Below are 25,779 nucleotides of genomic sequence, written 5' to 3' on the forward strand. Positions count from 1 at the left end.
TTTTTAATTTATTATTATTATTATTATTATTATTTTTTTTTTTTTTTTTTTTTTTTTTTTTTTTTTTTTAACTACCAGTTACTTCACTTGCCCTCGGCCTAACCTTCGGCTGCTCGGGGATCTTTACCTCACGCAAGGAAAAAACTTCCTTCCCGAGTCCCCGAAGGGCCTCTCGGGACCCAGCGCTCCCGCGCCTCCCCCGTCTCTCATTCCTGCGTTTCAGGGCTTCTCCTCGGGGCGTCGCTCCTCCCCTCGCGGCGCGACCACCGCGCACCTCTCCCGGGGAGACGGTCCCTCTTCCTCCCGGGCCCGCGGCGCCGGGGGCCCGGGCAGCGGGTGACGGTCCCGTGTCCTAGTTCACGCAGGAGGCCCTTTGTGAGGCCCCCCGGGGGGGGGGGTCCTGCCCTCCCCGGGCCAGACCCCCCGAGCACAGGCCGCTGCAACCTGCTGAGATCGGCAGCGAATGTTCTAGAACTGAGTTGGCGTCCCAGGCGCCATCTGCGGAGTCCTCGCGGCTGCGCGAGGCGGCCCGCACGCCTTCCCCGGCGTTTCCTTCAGGCGAAGCCACGCTGGGACCCCAGGTCCGCCACAGCCAGCGAGGGCCCTCAGTCTGGGCGTCTTCCCGCGCCGACCACCGGGGCCCACCCCACCACCTCTGAGGTGAAGCTCATCACAGTCCCCTCCGGCCCTCAGAGGCCGGGTCGGCGGGCTCTCGACCCTAGGAAGCACCGTGCATCAACACGACCGTGAGAAGACCCGCGCGTTCTCCACACACGTCCAGTCCCCGCCCGGGGCGCGAACCCGCGGTGACGCGCGAAGCTCGCCCGCCCCGCCCCGCGGGTGCCGGAACCTGGGGCGCCGAACGGTCGCCTCTGCGCTCGGCTCTGCGCAGGCGCGGCCGCTCGCTTCCGCCGGGGGCGGGGCCCGGTGCGAAGGCACCCGGGCCCGGTGCGAAGGCACCCGCGCCAGTTCGCATGGAGCGCGGGGGTCCCGGCGGCCCGGCCCCGGACCGGGGTCTGGCCCCCGCGACACCAGCGCCGCAGCAGGAGCCTGGGACAGGGGCCGAGGCCGGGGCTCCCGGCCCGGGTGCCGTCGGATCCCGCCGCCTCCTGCTCTGCCTCTACCTGGTGGGCTTCCTGGTGAGTGCGCGCCGGGCTGGTCGCGGAGTGCTGGCTCTGTCCGCGACCTGGACCCGGTTAAGGCTGCTTTTCTTCAAGCTCCTCGGGTGGTCGTCGGGCTCCGCCAGGGCTGGGAACCTGCGATCTCCCTGGTGATGCCTGCCCCCTCTTGCCCCGTAACCCACTCACTCTGCACCTGGCCACAGGTGAGGTTTGCATTGGGTCCATCCTGCGCCCCCTACCCTACCCCGCGGTTTAAGACGCTCCAGCACCGACCTCAGTTGTGACTTGGTGACCGCGCCACCCTCGAGGGTGACCGCGGGTGTTAGATACTGGGGCAGGTGCATCGCATGCAGCCTGGAGAGCTGGGGCGCAGGGGCAAGCTTGGTGGCTGCCGTGCGGTAGGAACGCGCCGGCCTTTTCACCAGGTCACGTTCTAGGTATCGCTGTGATGACCCCACTTGGGCAGAATGAGGCACATTTTCCTTAGAGTCCCTGGTAGACTGCAGTGTTTAAACCTGCAAATCACAGTGAATTATACACACCTGCCTTCCCACAAACTGTTTATATATTGCACAATGCAGATTTGTTTTTGTTGTGACGTTGTGTGCATGTCCTGGTTTAATAAGCACAACTACGGATTCCCCAAGAATGGAATGGAAAGATTTGAAAACTGAGTGTGTGTTCGGCCAGCCAGCTGTCCCCTCATTTCTTCATGGAGTTTCTGAAAAGCTGTTATGTAGTAAGGGTTGTGCAACTCCAGTCACTGTAATACACAGCCCTGCTCGGAGGAACTTGCAGTCTTAGTAAGTTTGTGTTGATAGTTCCTATGCCATTATCTGTGGGAACCCTATGTACCCCTCTTCACTCCCCACTTCCCAAGTCTAGAGCTGGTTCAGTTGCCCTGCTTGTGAGCTAGTGAGCTAATCGAGGTTAGGACAGACTGGGGAAAAGACACCGTAGGATTTCCTCTTTGCTGGGTCTGGGACTTTATCTTGAGGACAAAAGGAGCTGGTCAAGTTCAGTGTCAATGGGAGGAGGCTGTCTTCTGAGGCCTTGAAGATGGTCCCTGAGGGCACTGGGCCCTGACAAAGAGGAATTACTGTTTTCTGCTCCTGTGCAGGTTAGGACCACTCCTCCGCAGTCTAATGCCTGGCTAGAGTTAGGGTGCTGAGCCGTGCTTGGCTGGGAGAGGAGCAGGGAGCCAGTCACCCTCCTCAGCCTCACTGCAAGGTGTTCAACAGTTTGTAAAGTTTCCTTTTGAATCAGTAGTTGTTAAGATGATGACGAAAGCGTACACATCCAATTGCTGTGGACACAGAACCTCCAGCAGGTGCTGTTTGCAGTGGGATCTCTGCCTCCTGTTCGTATAGCAGACTCCACACCTGGGCTCAATGCTTGAGTTCAGAGCCTGGTGCACCTTCTAATCCCATTTCTTCAACCTTAGTTCTCAAGATGCAGGTCCCTCTTCAACCTTCCAATCCAGTCATCCAGAATTCAAAACCATAGAGGCGGATGGTTCTTCAAACTTGGAAAGGGAATTAGTTGTCATCCATGACTGCCCTGCTGGATAGTACGGCATCTGGCTCTGCCAGGCGAAAAGGATTTGGACCCTCACCTGGAAAGTCCAGACCAGAGTTTAGAGAATTTTGGAGACCAACCTGACCTAAAATTCAATATAGTTTGAGATTTTGAAAATAAATTTGCAGGTCATTCATGATGGGCTTCTGATACAGATTTGAGTATCCCAAGCTTTCCCTGTATGTTATCTACATGCTCTGCACATGGTACAGTCCAATCTAGCAAGCCTGATGGAAAGTTCTAATAATTTGAATAATTTATTCAAGAGAATCATTAGGTCTTTAATATCTTCGGGGGGAAATGTAAGATTTTCACAGAGTTAAAAGAGAGTAGAGATTATTTTAAAATTCAAAATATTGTAAACAATTAAAATGTACACCACTCTGGGTATCCTTGAAGGACCTAACGTCTCTTCGTTAGGTAACATCTAAGGAATGTTATACATAACTTAGTTATTACTTTGACTATATCTAGAGATGTAAAGAGCCCGAAGACTTCTGGGAAGATGGTTTCCAATGGGGAGAAGGAAGGGAATAAGATTAAAGCTTTTGCCAAAATGTTTTGTTTTTAGCTCTGATCTGTGCTTCCAGATTTTAATTTGTTGAGGAAGGAGGACTAATGAGCCTTCAGGTGCTTTTTGGTTAGCACACTAAGCAGCGCTAAGGTCTGTGATTGTGGTCCTTCCCTCCAGATACCCGGTGAGACTTAATTCCATTTCATCAGCTTTAGTCGGGTGATAATTCCTTTTTTTAAGATAATCTACTAATCAAGAAATGTTTGAGTTCCTACCCTGAAAAGGTCCTAGAACTTTGGAATGTATTCTTCAGGTATCATTGAGAGATGGAGCTCTTCAAGGAGAGTTGCAAGCCTTACCTGACTTCCTTACTAAAGTGCTGTTTTGCTAAGAAAGAGGCATTAGCTTTACCTCCTTCCCCGTTTCATTACGCCCCCCAATTTTTTCTTTTTTTTTTAATATATACTTTTTTTTATTGAAGTATAGTCAGTTTACAATGTTGTGTCAGTTTCTGGTGTACAATATAATGCTTCAGGCATACATAAACATACATATATTCGTTTTCATACTCTTTTGCACTACAATTTTCTTTTCTTTTTATTTGAAGAATGTCTGTAGCACATCCTCCTTGAATATTAAGGACCAATTAATTACAAAGAAGCTGAAGTTACATGGATTCCAGGTCAGGGCAATCCAGGCATTGACAGGTGGCAGCTGTTATAACACATTGTATTTGGATTCCCTGGTAACGTTAACCTGATGACTTTGACATACTTAGAGTGCAATTATGAGTTCTTGTTTGCTCAACACTTTAGAGATTGGTTTTATTTTTTAAATCAATTGTAATTAGGATCACAACTTTAAAAACACCTAGACCTCCATTTCCAGTGCATGTTTGTTTTGCTGTTTAGGATTTGTTCGGTGTAAGCATGGTCGTCCCTCTACTGAGCCTTCATGTCAAGTCTCTCGGAGTAAGTCCAACAGTTGCTGGAATAGTAGGTGAGTGGTTAATCCCGCACATTTTCAGAGAGCACTGAATTTTTTAAACCCCCTGAACTGAGTACCTGAAAACAAGTTAGTTTTGTTTAATGAATGAAGAAATAGTATCCAAAGGTAAACTGAAAAGGGGAGGAAATGAATTTTCAGAGGATTTCAGAATATGACCCTGAAGCCAGTGAAATTCATCTTTTCCTAGACTCACTGTTTTCAGAGGGGTTTTCAGGTATAGCATCATCTCCATGCCCCGTGCCACCAGTGACGTCACAGATACTTCCTGAGCCTCTCCAAGGAGCTGACTGTGTATATGAAAGGGTAGGCATGGACTCCTGCCCACGGGAACCTGTAACCTCACACAAGACCAGAGAGACGTAATCTGCAGAAATCATACCAGGAGGAACGGGACTCGGGTGAACCTTGACGGATTGGTTGCAAGCTTCCTGCATCATCACCAGCATATCTTAGAGGCCTTCTATCCATGTGCAGCATAAAGTCTCCATCCAGAAGTCATTGATGTACCAAGGAGGCAGGAAATAGCAGGGTTTAGGACTATGCTCATGAGTGAGAAATTGTTAAAATTAACAGCACTTTGTCTTCCACAAGCTGGATGAGCAAATGTTTGGGGGAAGTTCTGCACATAATACTTGGTTAAGTTCTGGGCCGTGCCATGATTTGTATTTCCCTGGAGAAGTGTAGTTGGAATTATACCAGCCCATGCAGCAGTGTGAAGGGCTCCATGCAGAGCAGAAGGAACTTGTTATGTGATAGAATGTAGTTAGAAGTACTTTGTAAGTTCTTTAGATGCATTTTATAAGACTGAAGTGTTAGACACATTTGAGGTAATGTTAACATTTTAAGACTTAGTAGAATTTTTGCAGGATTCAGAATTCTTCCCCTGTGTACTCATGCTGCCGCCTTCTCGGCCTGGGGTATGCGCTCCTCCCGCTGTGTGAGCAGGACTCTCTCAAGGCCCCTAAGGGCGACCTTGGCCTTTAGTCGCTCTCTTCTGCTTTCCCTCAGTTTTAGTTTGAAGGCCTTTTATTAAACATTGTATTCCTTTACTCTTCCATCTGGAAAAAGATAATGGGGTAATTTCCTTTTTAAAAAATGTTTTTTTTTCTCCTAATGTTTTTCTGTTAATTTAAGCCATTTTTGTGATGAGTCTAGCTGATTTTTGTGATGTTACTTATGTCTTCTTCAGGCTCCTCCTATGGCATTTTGCAGTTCTTTTCCAGCACATTGGTGGTAAGTTGTCTTCCATCCGGCAACATAACGGTATGCTTCTGACGGCCACCCGTCGGGCTGCTGTGGAATCGGGGTGTGAGGTTAACCACAAAGCAGACGTGCAGGTGGTGAGGACATGCAGTGTTAGATCAAGGCGGACCCCTCATCATCTCTCTCCCTCAGTTGACATCTGAGAAGACGTAGGTCTGAAGGGCTGGGATGGCTGAATCGGACAGGACCTCGTTGAGTTGGAGTGAGAGCCCACTTTTTCCACTGTAACGTGTTCTTTTCCTGGTTCCCTGCCACCTTTTTCCTAGGAGAAAAGAACATGAACAGAAGTCATTACCAATTTTGTCTGTTTCAGTTAATTGGCAGTAATCGAATCCATCGAGATCTTAAGGCTCTATTGGAAGTTGTACCTTTCGCACTACATGGCTTATTAATTATAAAACTTAGGTGTATAGACAGAGGAGCCACTGGGTGTGGTTGGTTGTATGTCGACCGCGTGGGATAGAAAGACCCAGGGCTGACCTTGTCACCTCCACTTCTGGTCCCTCAGTGGTTTCAAGTCCAAAACCTTAACTGACCTGCCCTGCCCTTCCCTCTGCTGGGTGCTTAACACTGTGGCCATGCTTGTCCTGAGCCCTCGAGTCCGGTGGTTCCGGCAGTTGAAATAGAACAGCCAGCTTAGTGCCAGGGATGGATCAGCCGTGGCCTTGTCTGAGTAGCTGGTGGTCTCACAGCAAGTCAACACCAAGCACACACAGCACTGTCTTTCCCAAGAGTGGCTAGTGGGTAAAATATATTTTAAAATAGAAATTCGGTAAGAGTCCATCATGAATTCTGAGATAACCAAGTAGCTACTCCTGGACTGATCTTCGTTGAAGTGTTTCATGTTTGAAAGTGGCATAGCAGTAACAGCCTATCCTCACTGAATTGTTCCCATAGCCCAAGAAAGTAGTTCGATGTCTCCTTTTTACGGAGTAGGGCATTAAGACTCGCAGTTTAACCAATTTGACAAAGTCACCTAATCTCAGTATCTAAACTCTGAGCACATACTGTTTTGTTCCTACGCATTATCTGTCATTGCCTTGATGATCTAAGAAAGTAAATAGATAAGGACCATCAGGTTATACCAGGGACACATGCACCTGCTCACAGGGGAGCTCGTCATGTTTCATATTCTCTTGTGAGGGAAGAATTCAGGATACATCTTGTAAATATCTTTTCTGTTTTATTTGGAAACTGACTCCCAGAATACTTGATATGCATATGTGTATCAGATCAGTTGAGTCCCAGTGGATTTTAATTACTCAAGTGCCTTTCTCCTGGTGGACTCTGACCTCCCCGAGAATGAAGGAGACCAGGCTTGATTTGTTTTCTTGTGTTTATCAGTAGCATTTATCAGAACTCTGGAACATGGCAACATTTTATGAATGTGGATTTTTTTATTGCCACTGGTGGCCCAACCCTCTTTTTCGAATTGATCCTTTGCTTTATTAGGTTTGTGCTTACAAAGCACATTTCGTGTATGTCGTAGCTGTAACTTAATGAGAACTTTCCTTAGAAATCCTTCAGATAGAGGCATACCTACTTAAAATGTCCTTTTTAACCACTGCTTTTACGAATACATATCTTAATTCAAAGTTTTATTAAAAAAACAATTTAATTTTAAAAACAAATGTTTATGAAGAAAAGATTTGCTAGCTCAGATTAGTCTAATATGTTTAATACATGTATTTTAATAAAGATGACTCATATTTATTAAGTACTTACTGTGCATCAGGCCCTGTGCTAAGCACTTTATTACATTTAGTTCTCATAATGACTCGTCTTAACCACCAGTGGTGGTTGTGGGTTTTTAATGAGTCATATTCCATAAAGCACATAGCAAGTGTTGACAGGGGAGGAATCTCCGAGGCAGATACTACGATTACTCCTATCTTACGGGAGGGAAACTGAGCATGGAGATACACCTCTGTTGTGTAATTATGCTAACTGATAACATGCGTGGCATATGGAGGGATGAAAGTTCAGAGCTGCACCCAGACAGCTGGCCCAGGGCCCAGGCCGTGACCGCCAGATTGTATCGCTGCCCTGTGAACCCAGGAGGCCAGTGCCCTCTTACCCAGCTGGAAAAAGTATGGAGAATTTCATTTTAGAAACTCCATAGAAATGAAAATGGAGGAAAAGGATGGATGACTTCTGTAGAAGAATGATAGTATTTTCAAGGATTTACTCTCAAATGTTTTATAAAGGAATTTTACAGCAGTTTATATCCTTATGTAAAGAGATCTTTTGGGTCCTTGAGAAAAGGATACACCCAACCAAAAAGATAGGGGGAAGGGGGTGAACAGATGGAGCTGGCTTCTGTCCGGGAAGAGGGGTGGGCTTGGGTCACAAGAGGGTCGGGGAGAGTCACCAAGCATCACTGAGGACGTGGTGCTGACCCCTCCCGGCCAGGTCCAGGAGCCAGCGGTCACTTGGGGGGTCACAAGGCTCTGGACACCCTTCTCAGACAGTGCTCTGGCTATTACAGTGTTTAGCTTTTTTTTTATTTTAAGGCAATTACATGTTTTTTCGAACAGAGCCTCACCCAGAAACTCAGTATATAAAGTGGGTCAGTGTGGACACACTGCAGGGGGCTGGGCGTGCGGTCAGGCTCGTGTCCACCTGCTCGGACAGAGCACTCCTGAGGCACCAGGAGGAGCAGCGGGCCAACTGCCCTTCTGCCCAGTGTCTGAGGGACTCCTGGGGGCCCGGCTGGCCGGCCCTGGGCATGTTCTCATCAAGGGGAGGGGAAGGACGAGGCAGGAAAGGCTGTTGGCCACCAGTCCCCACCCCAAAGGGACTTTCTCAGAGGCCTGGCCAGGACTGGTGGCTGGTCAGGTGGAGAATGAGCTGCCAGGGCGGCCCTGATGCCCTGATCACCTGCTGTCCTTTGTCCTCCAGGTATCCGGGGCCTTAGACAGAGGAAGACACATACTTGTGTGATCTCACGTATATGTGGAATCTAAAAAAGGAAAAAAAAACATAGAAAAAGAGATTAGATTTGTGGCTACCAGAGGCAGGGTATGGGAAGTGGGTGAACTGGGTGAAGATAGTCAAAAGATACAAACTTCCATTTATAAGGTAAGTAAGTACAAGGATGTAATGTACACATGGTGGGTATAGCTGACCCTACTCTATGATTTACATGAAAATTGCCCAGAGAGTAAATCCTGCAAGTTCTCATCACCAAGGGAAATAACCCATATTTTCCTTTTGTGTCTGTATGAAATGATGGATGTTAGCTAGACTCTCTTGGATCACGGTACAGTATAGGCAGGTCAGGTCACTACGCTGCACCCCTTAAACTTCCGCAGCGCTGCAGGGCAGCTATGTCTCCATGAAACCGAAGGGGAAAAACAACGTGGGAAAAGGTGCATTTCAGTGGTAATCAAAGAAACTCACATTAGAGCAGTGACAGGTCATTTTAATCTGCAGATTGACAAAATTAATGATAAAAGATATGGTTGTCAGTGATGGTGGGGAATAGACAAAACAAACAAAAAAGATAGAAAAGATAGGGGCAAATTTTTAATGACGTGGAATGATCTTCAAGATATATCGGTAAGTGGAAAAGCAAGCTATAAAATGGAGTGTACCGTGTGATCATTTGGTTAAAAGCATGTAGATATGGGGATTATGAGGTATGTTTATATTCATTTTGTTTTTTAGTATTTTCTAAATTTCTAAATAGTGAATGCAGTTACTAAGCCGTTGAGTTGCATAAAGCACTGAGAATGAAGACAAAGTGAGGCTTTGTAAATTGTATTTCACCATTTCTCAGGCCATTCTTCACTACCAGATCAACATAGGCACTTTCTTTGGTATCTCAGGCTTTTTCAGATTTAAAACAAAACAAAACAAACCCTATGTTGTATTTGTATTTTCCTGCTCAACACGTGGAAGACCAGAGATGACTTACTCTGACAAGGGGCACAGCAGACTCGAGCATCTAAGCATCTTAAACCAAATCCCCCGATGTCATCCCCTGGGTCGCGTCTGAGGGGCATTTCCGTGGTGCTGTGGCTGTTCCACGGGGAGTCAGAGATTTTGTGCCTTGCTCCCTCAGGGCTGCTGGAGTGACGTAGCTGGCAGGCAGTCTTCCTTGCTGGTGTGCATCCTGTTCAGCGCCCTGGGGTATCTGATTCTTGGAGCATCTACCAACGTGTTCCTGTTTGTCCTTGCTCGAGTGCCCGTGGGTGAGTTCTTGCCCTGTGCCTGCATCTTCATCCAGAATCAGTCAGTTTATGGGTCTGTACCAGGAGAGCCCGCCTTGCCTCGCAGTGCCTCTTAGATGAGATCTTGAAAGAGAACACAGTGGCAACAGCAGTTATCAGCTGTAACAGCAGGAGCTGCTGTCGGTTGAGCGCTTAGCATCCGTCAGGCTCTGCCCGCCTGTCCGGGGCTACAGACCATGCACATGACAGCCTGGGGCCCTCGGCGCCGGTCCGCATGAATGTCTGTGCTGGCGCATCAGGACCCGTCTCGGGTGCTGGGCGGTCTGGCGGGTAGGTGGTTACCGTGAAGGCTCTGTTCCAGTGCTCGCTGCCTGGCCGTTCAGGGAGTGTTGGCTCACCTTGTGCGTCAGGGCAGCGACAGACCCTGCCACCCTTGGGCACAAGTCTGCAGCCCTGGACCTCGGCCCACATTCAGTTAAGCCGATTGTTTTTAACTAAACCTGAAAGGCTTAGAGCGTAAAATAAGTCATTTTAACATAGAATTTTGGCGATTTCCACCCCATTTCTGTGACACATACACTTACTCTTGAGTCCCCCTCCAAACCTCATACTGAGCCTTTTTGTTGACCAAGAAATCAGTTTATGAAGGTCTTTGCTTTTGGTTTTTGGCTCTCTGTTCCTCACATTATCCTCAGGGTCAGGGTTAGCGCTGGGCGTGCAGGAAATGTTTATTCACTGAGCAAGTAAAGAGTCTCCGTATGGAACCCGCCATGACCTGCACTTGGGTAACAGACAGGACTGGAGACCCTGGGACATCCTGGCGGGAGGTGGGCAAGCTGAGGGGTCAGGGCTTGGTTCAGATGAAGTTGACCGACCAGGATCGTGAGGCTGGACTAGGAATCCAGTCACGGTGGGTGGAACCTGCAGGCCACAGAGGATCAGAGCAAATGGAGATCAGGACCCCAGCAGGGCTGGGGATGAAGGGCAGCGTCCCCAGGGAGATACTTTTGATGTGGAAAATGCACAGAACGTGTTTCTTGTCTCCTTACAGGTCTCTTTAAACACACACTGTCCATTTCAAAGGCTCTGCTCTCTGATCTGGTGTCAGAGAAGGAACGGCCACTGGTGCTCGGACAGTTCAACACGGCGTCCAGCGTGGGCTTCATCCTGGGCCCTGTGGTCGGGGGGTACCTTACTGAACTGGACGGAGGGTTTTATCTCACAGCCTTCATCTGCTTCTCCGTCTTCATTCTCAATGCTGGTAAGTGGATGTGGGGTCACGACAAGGTTGTCGGGTTTGCCTGCATCCCAACCCGCCTGGCTGCCCTCTCTCCTTACAATTTGTTTTTCTTAGAATGGGCGGACTCGTCGTCCACGAACGCCGGTCAGATCACGGCATCCCCTGCTGCGGACCCCCAGGGGCTCCATTGTGCTAAAGCCCTGTGTGTGTGTGTGTGTGTGTGTGTGCATGCGTGCGTGTGCGTGTCCCTTTCCTCACCCCTTGACCCCTTCAGACTTAACGTCCATGCTCTGATCTGCCACCTCGCCTGAGAAAGGCCTGTCCTGTCTTTTTTCCCCATGATTTCTGTTTCCGTAGTTAGGAACTCTGGAGCCCCACAGACTGGGCTGCCTCGGGCTGTCACCCCAGCTTCCTTATGTGTGAAACGTGGTCACGGGACGCAGGTTTGTCCTGACAACTGCAGGAGATTCTGCATGTAGGCAGGTGACCCCGCGGCCTCTCAGATGAGGACACAGTAAATGCAAGCTGCTGTCATTGTGATTGTTTTTATTATCATTTAAATTACACTCTTCCTTTTAGTTCATCAGCAATAGTCCTTTCACGTTTTTATCCAGATTCTGTAAAACAGCCAAGGACCCTTTTAAAAATGAGAATAGATAAAAAAGATGTGCAGGCCTGCATTCTCATGTGGTTAGTCTCCTGCCATGAGTTACTCCCTGGCTAATACCAAGTCCACCAGCGTAGTTGCTGCAAACAGCCTTTAGCAGCACGAAAGAGCTCCTGGTCCAAGTGGTGCTTAAGTGCTGAAGGGCTAAAACCCTGCAGGGCTGAGTTTGGAAAGGTTTCCTAGAATGGCAGGCTTGAATTCAGTTTTAAGAAAGTTTGGGGGCACAGATGGGCAAGAGGCCATTCTAGTGGGAACAAATGAGGCAGGAACGAGCCAGTCACCTGAGGGCGGAGGGTCGGATGCCTGCTCAGAGCTGCAGCGTCAGGCTGTGTCCTGGTCTATGAGGACGCCCCCACCCCCAAGGCTGTGGGGTTGACTTGCAGAAGCACACAGAGGCCCTGGGTGGGGCTGGATCCCGGCCGGTGCTGCCCCAATGGTTGTGGTCTGAAGCTGCGCCTCCTCACCCCACGTCAGGACCTGCATCTCTGTCCGAAGCATCATGTGCCCCCTCCCCCACCAACAGCCCTCACCTGTAATCTGATTTCCAGGTTACTTGTCCAAACCCCCTTTTAGGTTGGAATTTCTTGAGGGCATGGATGTCTGAGGTCTTGTTTGTTAATAGAGCCTGGTATTTAGTACAAGATTCAGCATTGAGGAAGCATCAGTCTTCCCTCTTGGAATGGATGAAGGAAGGGTGATGCACAGATGATGCTGGGGCAGACAGTGGACACACAGAACTGAAAAAGTACGGAAGGGAGGAGGAATTTCCACATGAAGCAGGAGAATGTAGGTACGAAATGATGGGTCAGGAAACCACAGAGGCTCTTGAGCTAGGAAAAAAGTGACTATTTTACAGGTAGAGATTTTTTTTATTAGGGTGAATAGCAGAATTCTGGTATCGAAGTGGAGTCTGAGGAGCTGCGGGAATGGTTACAAACAGGACTCCAGGATGCAGCTTAGTGAATTTACCTATTCAGAAATGCAGAGTGGTGGCCTCCCCACACAGCTGCTCGTCCCCCCGGGAGGTCCTGCTGGAGCCCCATGCCCCCGCCTCTGTTAATGGGTCTCCTGCCACTTAACAGGTCTCGTGTGGATCTCTCCATGGAGTGACGGGAAACGTGGCGGTGCGAAGGATGGCCCGCGATGGGGCCAAAGCCATGCGCTTTGGGGAAGGACCGGCTCTGGGACGCAGGCAGCGGCCAGGCCGCCGCAGGTGGAGGTGGTGGCCACCCTGCGGGGCCTGTGGCACCTGCTGGGCTCGGCTGCATGGGACGTGCTCCTGGTGCGCTGGCTCATGGCCCTGGCGGTCATGCTGTACCACAGCAACTTCGTCCTGGCCCTGCAGGAGCGCTTCGGGCTGCGGCCGCGCATGGCCGGCTACCTCCTCGGCTCGGGCAGCGCCCTGGGGGCCCTGGCCGGCCTCGCGCTAGGGCCGGTGCTGCGGCTGGCCGGCCACCAACCGCGCCAGCTGCTGCTGCACTTGAGCGCGCTCACCTGCCTGCTGCTGCTGGCCTTCGCCGCCACCCGCAGCGTGGCCGTCATGGTCCTCTGCTCCACCCTCCTGTCCGTCTCCACCTCCATTGGCAGGACCTGCATCACCGACCTGCAGCTGAGCGTGGGTGGCGCCGGCGCCGGCGGCGCCCTCCTGGGCCTGGGGCAGTCGGTGACGGCCGTGGGCCGGGTCATAGCCCCCCTCCTCTCAGGGGTGGCCCAGGAGGTCAGCCCCTGCGCCCCCCCTGGTCTGGGGGCGGCGTTGGCCTTAGCGGCCGTGATCATCATGTCACTAAACAGACCCCACTCTGGAAGCGATGGGAGTGACAGGTTAAAAAGCGAGTAGGTGCATTTGGACCACGCCAAGAGACAGAGTCCGAGCTGTGTCCGCGAGGACAGAGGCCACACTCAGGGGTGCTCTGGAAAGGGTCACTGGGACAGCACGTGGCCATGCTTCGCTGGTGGACATCCAGTCAGACCTGCCAGACGAGGAGAACCAGCATTGGACACGCGTTGGAGCAAAGCTGTGCAGGAGGGGAAGGGATTCAGTGTTTCTCCACGGGTCTCCCCTTCCTCCTGGCTGGCGGGGTTAGAATTCTCCAGGGGAGCAGTGTATCCCCAGTGCAGGATAGGGAAGTGGTGGCGAGGCAGCGGACTCCAATATGTGCAAAGAGGGAAGCAGCCATCAGGATTTCTCTGATAAATAAAAGTTGGGTAACATGAACACTGACCAGCTTGTCCCTCGTGTCGGGTGAAATTCTCTCAGCTGAGAGGGTCTTTCCTGCTGTTGAAATCCCCGAGATTGAAGAAGCTGCTTTATTAAAACCAGCCTGTCACATTCTCAGATGACACCAAGGGCCCACCCGGGATGCTGGTTTTAAACCAGACGCCCATCCTCACCCCCAGAGATGGAGCCCGTGGGCCTGGGAGAGGCCCAAAAGTCTACTTTGAGCCCCACTTGCAGTTTGTCCTGGAGCTAGAGAAAGGCTCGTTCTGAGACCTGGTTTTCATTAAAGGCCAGAGGCTTGTTGTCTTCCGTGATCACTGAGTCAGTTTGGACTGTCTGTTGAGATCATGCGACTCCAGTGTATTACACTTTCCCCTGCTCTCAGCACCCACCTCTTCACCGGGAGAAACAGGTCCACGGGGCTGCTCCCCTGCCCCGCAGGCAGCCCAGCCTGTCCGGGACCACAGCTCCCTGGCACCAGGCGCAACCATCTGCTCCTGGAAGCAGCTCTCCGTGGGGCCGCCTCAGTCTGGTGGCGAAGGAAGCTGGCGGAGAAGCCAAAGCTCAGGAATGCTCTTCAGGTGAACATTTTGTTCAGAGCACGAGAGAGTCCCGGGTCGGGCCCCATCGGAGGAACTTAGTGCTATGGTGTCTTGTGTATTTATGATGAAGACTTAGTTAGAAGTTTGAAGATTGTCCTTTTTCCTATCTAGCTACAAGAAAAACACTAACTTTTTATTAAGCGGTATAAACTTCTATGTAAGTGCTGGGTGTTTTTGAGGAAGCCAGAATATTAGATGGCCATGCTCCAAAGGGGCCACCAAACTGTCATGCAGGGTAGACTCAAAGGGACAATAGATAGTCAGAGGTTTATGAAATGAAGTAGAATTTCAGAGGAATTTCTCCAAAGACTCTTTTTTTCATCCTCAGAAATAGATAAGTTTCTTTTAGAAGCTCTTAATATAGTCATTTTTATTTCTTAAATCATAGCAGTTTGATTTTGAAGTCAAATAAAAGCCTGTAAGCTCAATGAGGCTTTCTAACTAGAGACATGGAAACACCAAGGACCCTGAAGACTGACCTTCGTAAGAGCAGAGACACGTTTTTGTTATTCTCCACTACTAAGTTTAGTGTTTTGTTCACGTGACTTTTTTTAGATAAATGTTTTCTTGGAGTTCCTCTTAAATCGTCTAACGTGCTGTTACTCAAAGTGTGGGCCAGGGACCAGCAGCGCCCCAAACCCTGGAGGTCGTCCGAAGTGCAGACACCCGCCCCCCTCAGGCCTGCGGGGGCCACTTGCACAAGACTCCCAGCTGCATTGTTTGCAGAGTGAAGTTTGAAAACCGCCAGTCTGATGGGCCATTTTTGTATAGTTTACGGACTGTGACCTCAGGGAAATTAAATCTGCTCCGAGTTTGTGTTTTTAAATTCTCTTGGGTACCTTCTGTAATCTTCTCCAAGTGTTAGGTTAAGCCACGTGAAATTGCTGTTTTTGTTAAGTCAGAAATATCCACAGCTACATCTGGTTCAGCTTAACCATTGCGTGGAGCCTCGCTTCAGAGGCAGCGGGCTTGCCCAAGAAGTCGGTGAAGGAAATGGTGCCCCTTCCAGCGCTTTGGCAGCCCCAGCTGTAAGTGCTCTGAAGCAGCCTGGGGCTCAGGGCTCCAGAAGAATGGGCCTTCTCCCCAGAGGGAGGTGCACCTGTGCTCACGTCCGGAGGGGTGAGTGAAGAACGGAAGGGGACGGGCATGCCTGGCACAGAGTGACACATGGGGGCTCCCCCTCCCCACCACGGCCCTGAGGTCTGGTGCGAGTTCTGCATGGAGCCCGGGGAAGGGCTGGACTGAGGGGGGGCGTGGGGGTCCTCTGTCCTGGCTGCGTGTTAGAGGCACCTGATGCCCAGAGCCTGCCCTGGACCTCGGGAGGCAGATCCGAGGTGCCCAGGTGCTTGGTGCCCACCCCGAGTTGAGCATCACAGGGTTGGATCCTGAAGGGCTCACCTGCCATGCCCGGGGGTGACTTGCAGGCCTACGGAAGACGGGAGCCCTGAGCACCTTCACCTTTTAGGAAGGCCCCTCTAGCTGCAGCAAGGAGACTTAATGGAGGCCAGGAAAGGGGCCATGATCCCAGCGCCTGGGGAGGTGGGGATGGGGAGAGGTGGATGCAGGGATGGAAGGAGGCAGGTGGGGGAAATCCCAAATGCCTCAGGGAGACCCTGGGAGGGACTGAGGGCTGCCCAGGTTTCCGGTCTGGTAGAGCTCAGCAGGCCAGGTTAGAGAGGCTGATGGAGAGAGCAGAGCACACCGTGCTTGTCCTGTGTTGCCCGCAGGGACACCTGTGGGCATTTAGGGGGCATTTACGAACAATCAGAACGTTAAGAAGGCGTCTTTTTCTGAGGACACTTCTGTGAGGCATCTGGGCGGCTGTGGAGAGATGACAGCTTGTAACTGGGAGGGCTCGGTTTAGCCAGCACGGTGTTTCCCTGCCCGTCCCCCCAGGACCAACATTTAAGAGTTTGAGGCAAGGTTCCTGCAGATCTAGCCAGGATGCAGTCTAACGCAGCTCTTCTTGGAACAGGGGGAGGCGTTGGAAAAAAACATTGTCCAGTCCAATTTTTTTTCCTGAAGAATCTGCCAGTTACATGGTAACAATTTTTTAATAATAAAATCCCTTTGAAATGTTAATGAGGTGTCATTTATTCTAATAAATCACAATTTTTAAAAGCCATAGTTGCATCTTGATGTATATTTTAACTCAGGGTTCTGAAGTGCTGGAAAACTATGGCCGCCTGCATGCTAAGACATGTCTTAGTAACAAAAACAAGCCTTTGGCTTGTAAACCATGTAATACCAAATATATACTTAATCTGAAATGTGTTCTACACTGATGGTGAGCAAAGAGAATGGACCCACAACTGATTGACTGTTCTTAGAGGTAGTAAAGTAGAATTTTATTTGAAAAAGAAATTGTAGAAAGTTAGAAACGGAAAAACGATGGACCAGTGCAACACTGAAAACTTTCAACGACCCCCTAACCGTGAGGGCGTTTGGCAGCACACGCGCTGACATGCCGTCAGAGGGCGTCAGCCACGTGGGGGAGAAATCTGAAGGGAGGTGGCACTCCTCGTGGACGAGAGCTGTGGTCGCTGCCAGGCAGCCGTCACCTGCTGGGCTTCTGCTGGGCTTCTGCTGGCCTGATAGGTGGGCTGAAGAAAGAACCTGGTCTAAAGGTAGGATATAAAGCACTGGCCAGGTGCACCCTTTGATCTAAATGTGAGATAGAAACATGAACCCGGAAACCCCAGATCACCGGTAACTGAATCGTGAGCGTGACTTGTTCGCGGTCATGAAGGGACTCCATTTTCAGGGTTCAGGCCTATGCAGATAATGCCAACGACTACTTCCACTGCACAAAGAAACCCTTCAGTCACTCCTGAAAGATTAAAGTTCAGTGTGAACTTGGAACTGACAAAACATTACAGCCCTCATCCTTGTTTGTGAAATGCCAGGTTTCACATAAACGTGATCTGGACAATGCAATAAATGCGGAGCACGCTGAGACGTGTAGTAAACCACAGGGCTTCTCGCTTTTTATGGAAACAGACCTGCCCCCCGCCCCAGGCAGAGCAGCACCCCCCCCCCCCACTACAGAGCTTAGCGGAAGCCCAAGGGAGTTGCAGCCTGGACGTTTGGGGGACATATATAGCAAACGCATGTCTTTTTAAAAATGTCAGACTTTGAAGCCAATTTCTAGTTTTTTGCTAGCTGACACAGCTGCTCCCAACAGTTGGCCTTGGTTTTGTACGTCAAGAAATAAGCCCTGACTCTTGTAAGTAGTTCAAATCAAATTTGTCACAATAAACGCCAAAGACCCATCAAAATTCCGTAGTCACATTGGAACTTTGGTTGGATCCATCATTATTGAAACCAGAGAATCATTTGAAAAGGATGCAGATGTTTCTGTGCCAGAAACACAGAAATTTAGATTGTTAACAATATTTAGTTAAAAGGTTTCAACTCCATACCCTTTCCTTCCGCAGTGTCTGGAATTAAATAATTTCATTAAAAAAGAAGAAAGTATATAGAAAAAAGGTAAATAAAGTCAAATTTATTTTTCATTTTTTATATCATTCCACAAATAAGGAAAAAATTTCAACGGATAATAAAGATAAAATGACAGAAGTGTTCCTTTTTAGAAATTTACACAATGTCATCCATACTTTTTATCTGATTTTTAATTAGTGAAAGCGGAATTTGGTCTACCTGCTTAACAAGATGAAGTGTCATAATAAACATTTGCATGTTTTTTCCATCATTTCCCGAAAGTTAGACACCTTAAAATATTAACGTAGGACACCAGGGAAAATCAGGAAATTTATTTTTAAAGTCATTTTCCATTTCAACCTTCCATTTCAGATTTCGTACACCGTCACTTCTGAGAATTTACTCGTCAGATTCTCAAAAATACACATCACGTATCTTGATGAATCACAGTCCTATAATAAAATTCTAAATTAAGTCAGTTTTCATTTATTTTCAGCAGATGAAACATACATATTTTATATAAATATTTTCATTTAAAATTAAGAATTTTGGCACAGAGTCCTAAGCTTGTAGTTTAAATTGTGTCTACACTGCTTTCCACTGATCAACTTGGGAGAGTGTGGGCAGGAAATTGTACTCTTTATGAACTTGTACCTTGTGTGTTTGCCCTCCCCTCAGTCTCACGCCCAACAATCTAGCAGTATTCCAGCATTTTAGAACATGAGGAAAAAAAAAAAAAAGGTAGATTTACTTCTAGAAAAAGGAGATAAGAACCACGGCCAAGAGTTTCTAAGTACAATATCTTTCTGTTTAATTTCCAGAAATTAGACAGCTGTCACTTGGATCGTTTGCTGTATCTCCAGTGTGAATCCAAGGGACCACATGAGTGGCCTCATTTCATAGATAAACCCAGAAATTTAGTCTTGTTCTGGTTAAGTTTTAAAGAGGGGGCTTTCTGGGAAAATGACAGGCCAATGAAATCTATAGCTTACGAGAGAGATTTCAGTATTAATCCTAAATGACCATACTCCACTTCTTGTCTCTCTTCTGTACTTTTAAAAAGTACTCAGAGGAGCAGAACCCAATTTTATATGAAGAATTTGAGCTACTACTTTGTTGAAGGGGGAGAGGTAACAAATTACAGACTAGTGCAAAAAAAAAAAAAAAAAAAAAACCCCTAGAACGCCCACATTCTCCAAAGTGCTTCCTGAATAAAATCCAAAACCGGAATTCTCACCCATCTGTTAAATATTTGGAATCCTCTTTATATAAAGATCCATCCTTGTCTGCTCGGAGCCTCTGACCTGGATTGGAAGCTCTAGAATGTTCTACAGAAAAGTTCTGGAGCCAGGTGGTCGTAGGTGGGCATGACAGGGACTCTCCTGCCTCGGCCTCCCAGGATTGCACAGTATCAAACCCCCCGCCTGCCACAAGCCGGTGCTGCCCTGTCCCCTTCCTCACACACCCCATGGGGCCCACGTGGATGGCACTTTGTCACGAGCTGGCACTGAGTCTCACTGGCTTCCCCCCCGGCGGTCTCTCTCCCCCCCACCCCCGGCGGTCTCTCTCCCTGTACCATGTAAACACGAAGGGGAGATGGAATCTGTGTCACCCGCAAGTCCGCTGTAGAAGGAGGAACAAATGGAAAACCAGCCGCACTCTCGTAACTCGGGGAGCCAGGCCACCTCGTCTGCCTGGATGTTCCGACGGCTGGAGTCCTCGGGGGTCTCTGTGCTGCCTCCCCCCAACCCGCGGGACAAGGTCGGCCCTCCACGCCCAGCCGCCCCTCCCCCTCCATCCCCAGGAGCTGCCCCTGACGCCCAGGACAGGCGTTCTAAGTACTTTTAGTGCCAAGTGCTTAAACACGAATGACAGATACACGTAGTTTTTCATAAATAAAATCTGAGGCATATATGCATATATTAAAACTTTTCACCAACAAAGGTGTGTTAAAAATTTCAAGTTCTGTCCTTCAAGTTCAATAAAGGCACGCGTGTTTTTTTTCTTTTCTTTTCCTTTTTTCTTTAGGCTTACAAAGACTACAACTGCTCGCAACAAGTCCTAAAAGCCACTTCATGGGACTTTTTTAATTCGATTCTCTTCTTCTCGGGTTAAGCGCTGGCCCCCTGAATCCTGGCCTGATTCTACTACCAAAGACAGTATTTAGATGCAGAGAGGGTTGCAAGTGGACTCCCCGCTGCCGGGCGGGGGTCACCCCAAGTCTGCTTTGGCCTTTTCCATCAAGGCTTCTCGCTGCCCAGCCGGCCCTTCCGGTGTCCAGGTTCCGATGCCCTTCGCACCAGCCTGGGTGGCGCCTTGGGTCGGAGGGCTTGAGTCACCCCGTCTCCGCGCACGGAGCCAAACTGGCCTTTGGAGAGGAGGGGCTGGCACAGTACCCCCGGGGCCTGGGCGCCCCCCTCTTTGCCGTGGGCAGCTGGCGGGGTGCGGGGCCGCCCCTGGTCGCAATCCACGTCTACCTCGTTCTTCCATTCCATCTTATAGGCCTGGGAGCTTCTCTTCGAGAACTGTTCTGGCAAGAAGCGCCTCGCTCGGGGCTGCAAGTTGAGGACGGTGGTCCCGACATCTGGGTCTGAGTCGCTGCTGTCGTCACCTGCAGGGGAGCAAAAGGACAATGTGGGCGGCATCGCAGGAGGTGTGACAAGCGACGGGACAATACGATAGTAGGTCCGGCAGCTGCTGCGCCCCCTGGGCGTCGGGCGCGGAGGTCAGAGGGCACAGGCTAACGCCCCCGAATCCTGGGCATGCGCATAAGCCCTGTGAGCGTCTGTGTCCACGTGTACACGGACTGATTCTGAAGAGCTTACCACGTGCCAGGCACTGCCCTAAGCACTTTTAAATTCAGTAACCTACTTAATCCTCACATTCACCCACTTTGCAGATGAAGTAACTGAGGCTCAAGAGATGCTAGTAAGTGGCGGCGCTGGATGTGAAACTGAGACCGCCTGGGGGCAGCAGCGAGGCTCTCCCCTGCCCCGACCCAACAGTCCCAGGAGGGCTCAGCTCGGTCCCTGGCACCGGTAAACAGACCACTCATTAGCTGTTAATATGAAGATTCTTGTCTTGATCTCGGATCTCAGGCACAGCTTTCTTTCCTCTGTATTTTCATAAAATGGTCAAAACACCAATATGCACTTTCCAAACAAAGGAAGGAGGCATGATTAGAACCAGCTGTCTCCCAAAATGCAGGTCTGAGAGCACTGAGGGTAACACACTGAGGGTAACACAGTCTTAACACAATGCTAAGACTCTTGGGAGCCAGGAGCCTGTATGACAGGTGCACAGTGGTGACATGCCCACTGTTGGAAATAGCCCCCCTCCTCCCCTGGTCCCCCTTCTCATTGGTCACCTCACCCTCTATTTCCATCAGCCATCATCAGACTTTCCTCTTCTTGGTTAATTAAATAAACAAGCCAAAAAGAGGAGGGGTATTACTGATACATTCCACATTTTAATAACATGATATCCTAGCATATTTCTTCTCAGGTTCATAGAAAATGGAGTCATTACCTGCGTTAGAAATATTCTTTTTCTTTTGTAGCTTTTCTGGAAGTTTTGTATTTTTGGGTAAGGATAAATATCGAGAAGCTGAAGTAGAAGCCTGTGGAAAAAAACAAAAACAAAAACAAAACCTTCACATGTCATTTATTGTATATTAGAAGTTTAAAATTCTATGGCAAAACTTGGTGCTAAAAATTAAAAGTTTAGTTCTTGATTCCAAAATTACTGGGTGAGGAGCTGTAGGGGTGGGGAATGGCATTCCAAGCAATAAATATCTTATTTAACATAAGTAAACTTCTAAAATATAATGGAAATCAGGACTAAGGAAAACAGAAGTAAAGTGGAAACAAGACGTGAAAACCACTGGGTTCTCTTAAAGAAAAGCTTCGGAAACACCCACTTATAAGGGCATTACTAAAAGAGACTTGGAACCTACGTGGATGGGGAAGAAGTTTTATGGAAAATGTAGCACGTTCAAGCTGTATTTACTTAATGTCCTGAAAATGGCATTCAAAAAGTATGACTTGCGATTTTACTGGCATTTCCAAAGCTAGTCTCTAGTAATCTTCTTGTTCACACATAACCGTCTTGGTCTCTGACAACCCAATACAGAATATTATTAAAAATGACTAGATTCAATTTCTTGTAATAACATATAATGGAAAAGAATCTGAAAATAAAAACATGTATGTATGTATGTGTATAACTGAATCACTTTGCTGGACACCTGAAACTAATGTTGTAATCAACTACACTTAAATAATTTTTTTTTAATGAGATGCAGTGCCTGCTGTGTTCAATCAATCTATCAGTATATCATTTTAAAGTGGCTTCCTTATCAATGGTGATGCCCTGGACCAAGTGCACTGCTGAGCGCACTGAATCGGAACCTCCCCTGTCCCGTGCATGTGCATGGGTGCGTGTACACACACACACACACACACACACACGTTCTTTTTGAAGCTCCCATGCACACATGGGGGCCAGCCCACCTTCAGGCTGCACCCTCTCCCTGGAAAGGGCAAATATTGCTTAAATGAAGCCTGGCCCCGCCATTCGGTTTAAGACTGGAACTTGTCCAACACTTCCTTGTCCTCCCAGCCTCCTTCCACGGCCCTTCTGTGTTTTTGCACAGCGCTTCTTGCCTCTAACGTAACAGATAATGTTCTTACTCCATCCATCACGGACCACCTTCTCTGCTAGAATGCAACCCCTGCAAGGGGAGGGGCCTTTGTGCTTTTGTTCACCCGTGCCCTCCAAGTGCCTGGCCCGCGTCTGGAACGTAACAGGTGTTCGAGAAACATCGAGAAAGACTCTATAGTTCACTCCATCCCAGATTCCTGTGAATCAACCCCCAACAGCCACTCTGTCTGTCGGCAGACCCTCTGGACGGGCTGCAGGCTCCGCTCTTGGGAGCCTCATGCACCCCAGGGGGCGCAAAATCCCCTTACCCGGTGCTCCCGATTCAGGCTACTGTCCTTCCGAATGCTTTCCCGCAGGCTGTGCCTCCGGCGGATCAGAATCTCCTTGGCCTGCCGCTCACTGGTGTCGGCCGTCAGATTGTGTCTGTTGTACGACAGAGTCTGAAAGGGAAGCACCAGCGACATTTCACAAAAACACTCATCGCTGCCAGGAAACTCCCAGACTTGACTGCCTTTCTTTGGCTTGGCGCCTCCGAGAGACACTTAACAATGAATGGGCAGAGGGGGAGAAAAAGTATAAAAGTTAACATGCTTTCAAATTTGGAAAGAATTCATGTTCTAATCAAAGTCAGTGAATACTTTTTTTTTTCATTGAAAAGTGTGATCCTTACACATGAGAAAAATGATGGAATTCATCAAGTACCTTTGACCATCTTGAAGGATCTTGTGTTTATCCATCATGAGTGGCTGGGGGAAAACTCATGTCATCTTCTACTACATTCCCTACCGAACAGTAATTACAGGAATAAAAACCAACCACTGTGGGCCACTTGGTGGTGCCACATCCCTTCGATTATTTAAGAACATTTCTTCTTTTCAAATTGATAAAGCCTCCACCAGCAACAATCGTGTCCTGGTATTTGAAGCAGTCAAATGTAGATGCTCGGGCTGCCCAGGGCATACATTTCTAGTTTTATACTCCATGCAGAAAACTGTTCTCTAAAATCAATTGTAATTAGACATTACGTTCTTTTCCTGATAGACTCACTGGATACTTCTTGGGAAGATCGCTTTATCCCCAGAACTACAGGACATCTCATGGCAGTAAACAAAAGTAACACAGAACAACACTCAATTCCTGCCTCGAGGAGTGTGCTATCCAGTCGGGCACTTAACGCTAACACAGTAATAAGAAATCACGAGGTGAAGTGCTAAGGTTACATAGTACGCATGAGCTCCAAGTGCCATCCCGTTCAAAAATAGGCCTGGGAATAACAGAGGCTGTTGGGGAAACCTTAAAAATTGGAGACTATGGACCGGCTGACAGGAAGGAGTGGGACATTCCAAGCAGAGACACAGCAGAGCGCAGCAAGGGCCAAGGAATGAAAACAGAGCTTGTCCCTCCGTGGGGCGGGGGTGGGGGGTGGGGGGTGGACCTAAGGTTGGATAAGGTGGAATTTAGATCCCAAAGGCTGAAAGAATAGTTGAGCCCGGAAGCCACAACTGTTTGTTTTGTCTCATTTAAAACAGGAGGATGCACAGGGAACTGTGCTCCATACCTTGTAATGGCATATAATGAAAAAAATTTTAAAAACCATGAAAAGGAATACATACACATGTATCACTGAGTGACTAGGCCGACGCCAGAAAGTAACGCCACACTATAAACCAACTACACTTCAGTTAAAAAATAAATTAATTACATTAAATTTTGAAAAATACAGTAAAAAAGGAGGATACACCCATTAAAAGGTGATTTTGGCAAAGGGCATGGGGGCAGCAGAGTTGCAGGATGGAAAGGGGATGGCCTGTGGGGAGGCCAGCTGAGAAGCAACAGAAATGACCAGACGTGAGTGACCCGACCCCTGAGCAGCTCTGTGGCCCATGTGTCACTTCACCTCGCTGTGCCTGAGTTTCTCCATCTCTGAAACGGAGACGACAGTAACACTTACCACCTGCTGGAGGATTCAGTGAGTTAATACACACAGTGCGCTGGAACGGGGCCTGGCAAACCGTACGATATTATTAGCAAAGTAGTAGAATAAGGTGCTGACCACGGCAATGTGCTGAAAGACTGGACTCAAGGCACAGGAAAGGAGGAAACGATTGCCCTTTGTGAATAACTAAGAAGGTTAAATGCGTTTTTAAAAGTCTTCCAAGTGATAAAGCTATTTCATTAAAAGAAATTTAAGAGCCATCAGTTACTTTTTCCACCATCAGTTAACACACACATATCTATTTTTTTTATCTCCAAGCCCACAGCAGCAGAACTCCCAGCTCCCAGGGACTCCAGCCTCCAGCCTCTACCCAGGCGTCCATCTGGGAGGAGAGTGGTACGCAACAGCACAGGCCACTGAACGCTGAAGTGGGTCTGAGGGAAGGAAGACGCCTGGTGTGGGACCTGAAGGGGCTGCCGTGACGGTGGGACAACAGCCATTGTAACTGCTTGGCATCAAATCAGAAGGCAGATTTTTCGTCAAAGGCAAGTACACATTTTGCTAAATAAATTATTCTTACTCGCTGACGGATTTGGTAGAGATTTCTCGATAATAGTTCTCGAATTTCATCCATTTCACCAGGGGTGAGCTTCCTTATCTTTTCTTCCCGACAGTCACTGCGAAAGTTCAGAACAAGACTATTTTACTATCAAATGAGTATTGGAATCATCAAGTTTCTTTCTTACAGCTATAATATCACTATAGAAGAAGAATCTTCAGAATAACACAGGGATGATTCAATATTTTTAAATTAATTCAGAATCTGAAAACGTTTATTTCGGTGTCAAAATCATTCACACACGTTTAATCATGCACACGTTTCCAGGGTCTGTTCATGCAATTATTATTTTTTTAAGGAATAAAGATCATAGTAGCTTGTAATGCTATTTCTATTTCTATAGAATGTAGTAATGTAGTACTATTTCTAATACTCCATGAATAAAATAGTATAGGATTTTTTTTTCCAACAGAAACTTAATTAGTTGTATCTTACTATTATGACCCATTCTTTTAACTACTTCATTAGCAATGTTTGCAAAGACACCATTTATAATATGTATGTATATACAGGGAACTCTCATTATTCAGGGATTCCATATTTGCAAATTCACCTGCTTGCCCCAGCTTATTTATAAGCACATTATCAACACTCAGAGCACTGTCCCAGTCTCTCACACACGTGCAAAGTGCAAAACATTCGGAGTCGCTGGACATGCAGGTTCCCAAACAAGGCTGAACGCGCCAGTGTTTTGACTTCTTGTCTCAGCTCTTGTGCTGTGAAAAAGGTCCATTT

General features: G+C 48.4%; 2 protein-coding genes across 3 annotated transcripts in view; one reads left to right on the top strand and one right to left on the bottom strand.

Annotated features, from left to right (window-relative positions):
- Nucleotides 1-918: 918 nt before the first annotated feature.
- MFSD9 (major facilitator superfamily domain containing 9) lies at nucleotides 919-14,098 on the top strand. Of its 2 annotated transcripts, none has more exons than XM_010991891.3 (6): nucleotides 919-1,139; nucleotides 4,125-4,212; nucleotides 5,411-5,454; nucleotides 9,551-9,680; nucleotides 10,711-10,920; nucleotides 12,649-14,098. In XM_010991891.3, exons 1-6 carry the CDS (start codon nucleotides 975-977, stop codon nucleotides 13,401-13,403), a joined length of 1,392 nt encoding a protein of 463 aa, XP_010990193.3. In that variant the 5' UTR covers nucleotides 919-974; the 3' UTR covers nucleotides 13,404-14,098. The 2 variants fall into 2 exon arrangements, with proteins under 2 accessions (XP_010990193.3, XP_031296896.1); XM_031441036.2 differs by lacking the exon at nucleotides 919-1,139 and adding an exon at nucleotides 1,153-1,324.
- A 3,773-nt stretch (nucleotides 14,099-17,871) lies between these two features.
- SLC9A2 (solute carrier family 9 member A2) overlaps nucleotides 17,872-25,779 on the bottom strand; it is a 55,658-nt gene continuing 47,750 nt past the window's right edge. The window contains exons 9-12 of the mRNA XM_031441037.2: nucleotides 25,006-25,102; nucleotides 22,798-22,929; nucleotides 21,356-21,446; nucleotides 17,872-20,438 (exon numbers count right to left, since the gene is read on the bottom strand). Coding sequence (XP_031296897.2) covers nucleotides 20,068-20,438; nucleotides 21,356-21,446; nucleotides 22,798-22,929; nucleotides 25,006-25,102 — 691 coding nt within the window. The 3' untranslated portion in view covers nucleotides 17,872-20,067. The remainder of the gene's footprint in view (nucleotides 20,439-21,355; nucleotides 21,447-22,797; nucleotides 22,930-25,005; nucleotides 25,103-25,779) is intronic.

Source organism: Camelus dromedarius, chromosome 33 (genome assembly GCF_036321535.1).
Source record: "Camelus dromedarius isolate mCamDro1 chromosome 33, mCamDro1.pat, whole genome shotgun sequence".
NCBI lineage: Eukaryota > Metazoa > Chordata > Mammalia > Artiodactyla > Camelidae > Camelus > Camelus dromedarius.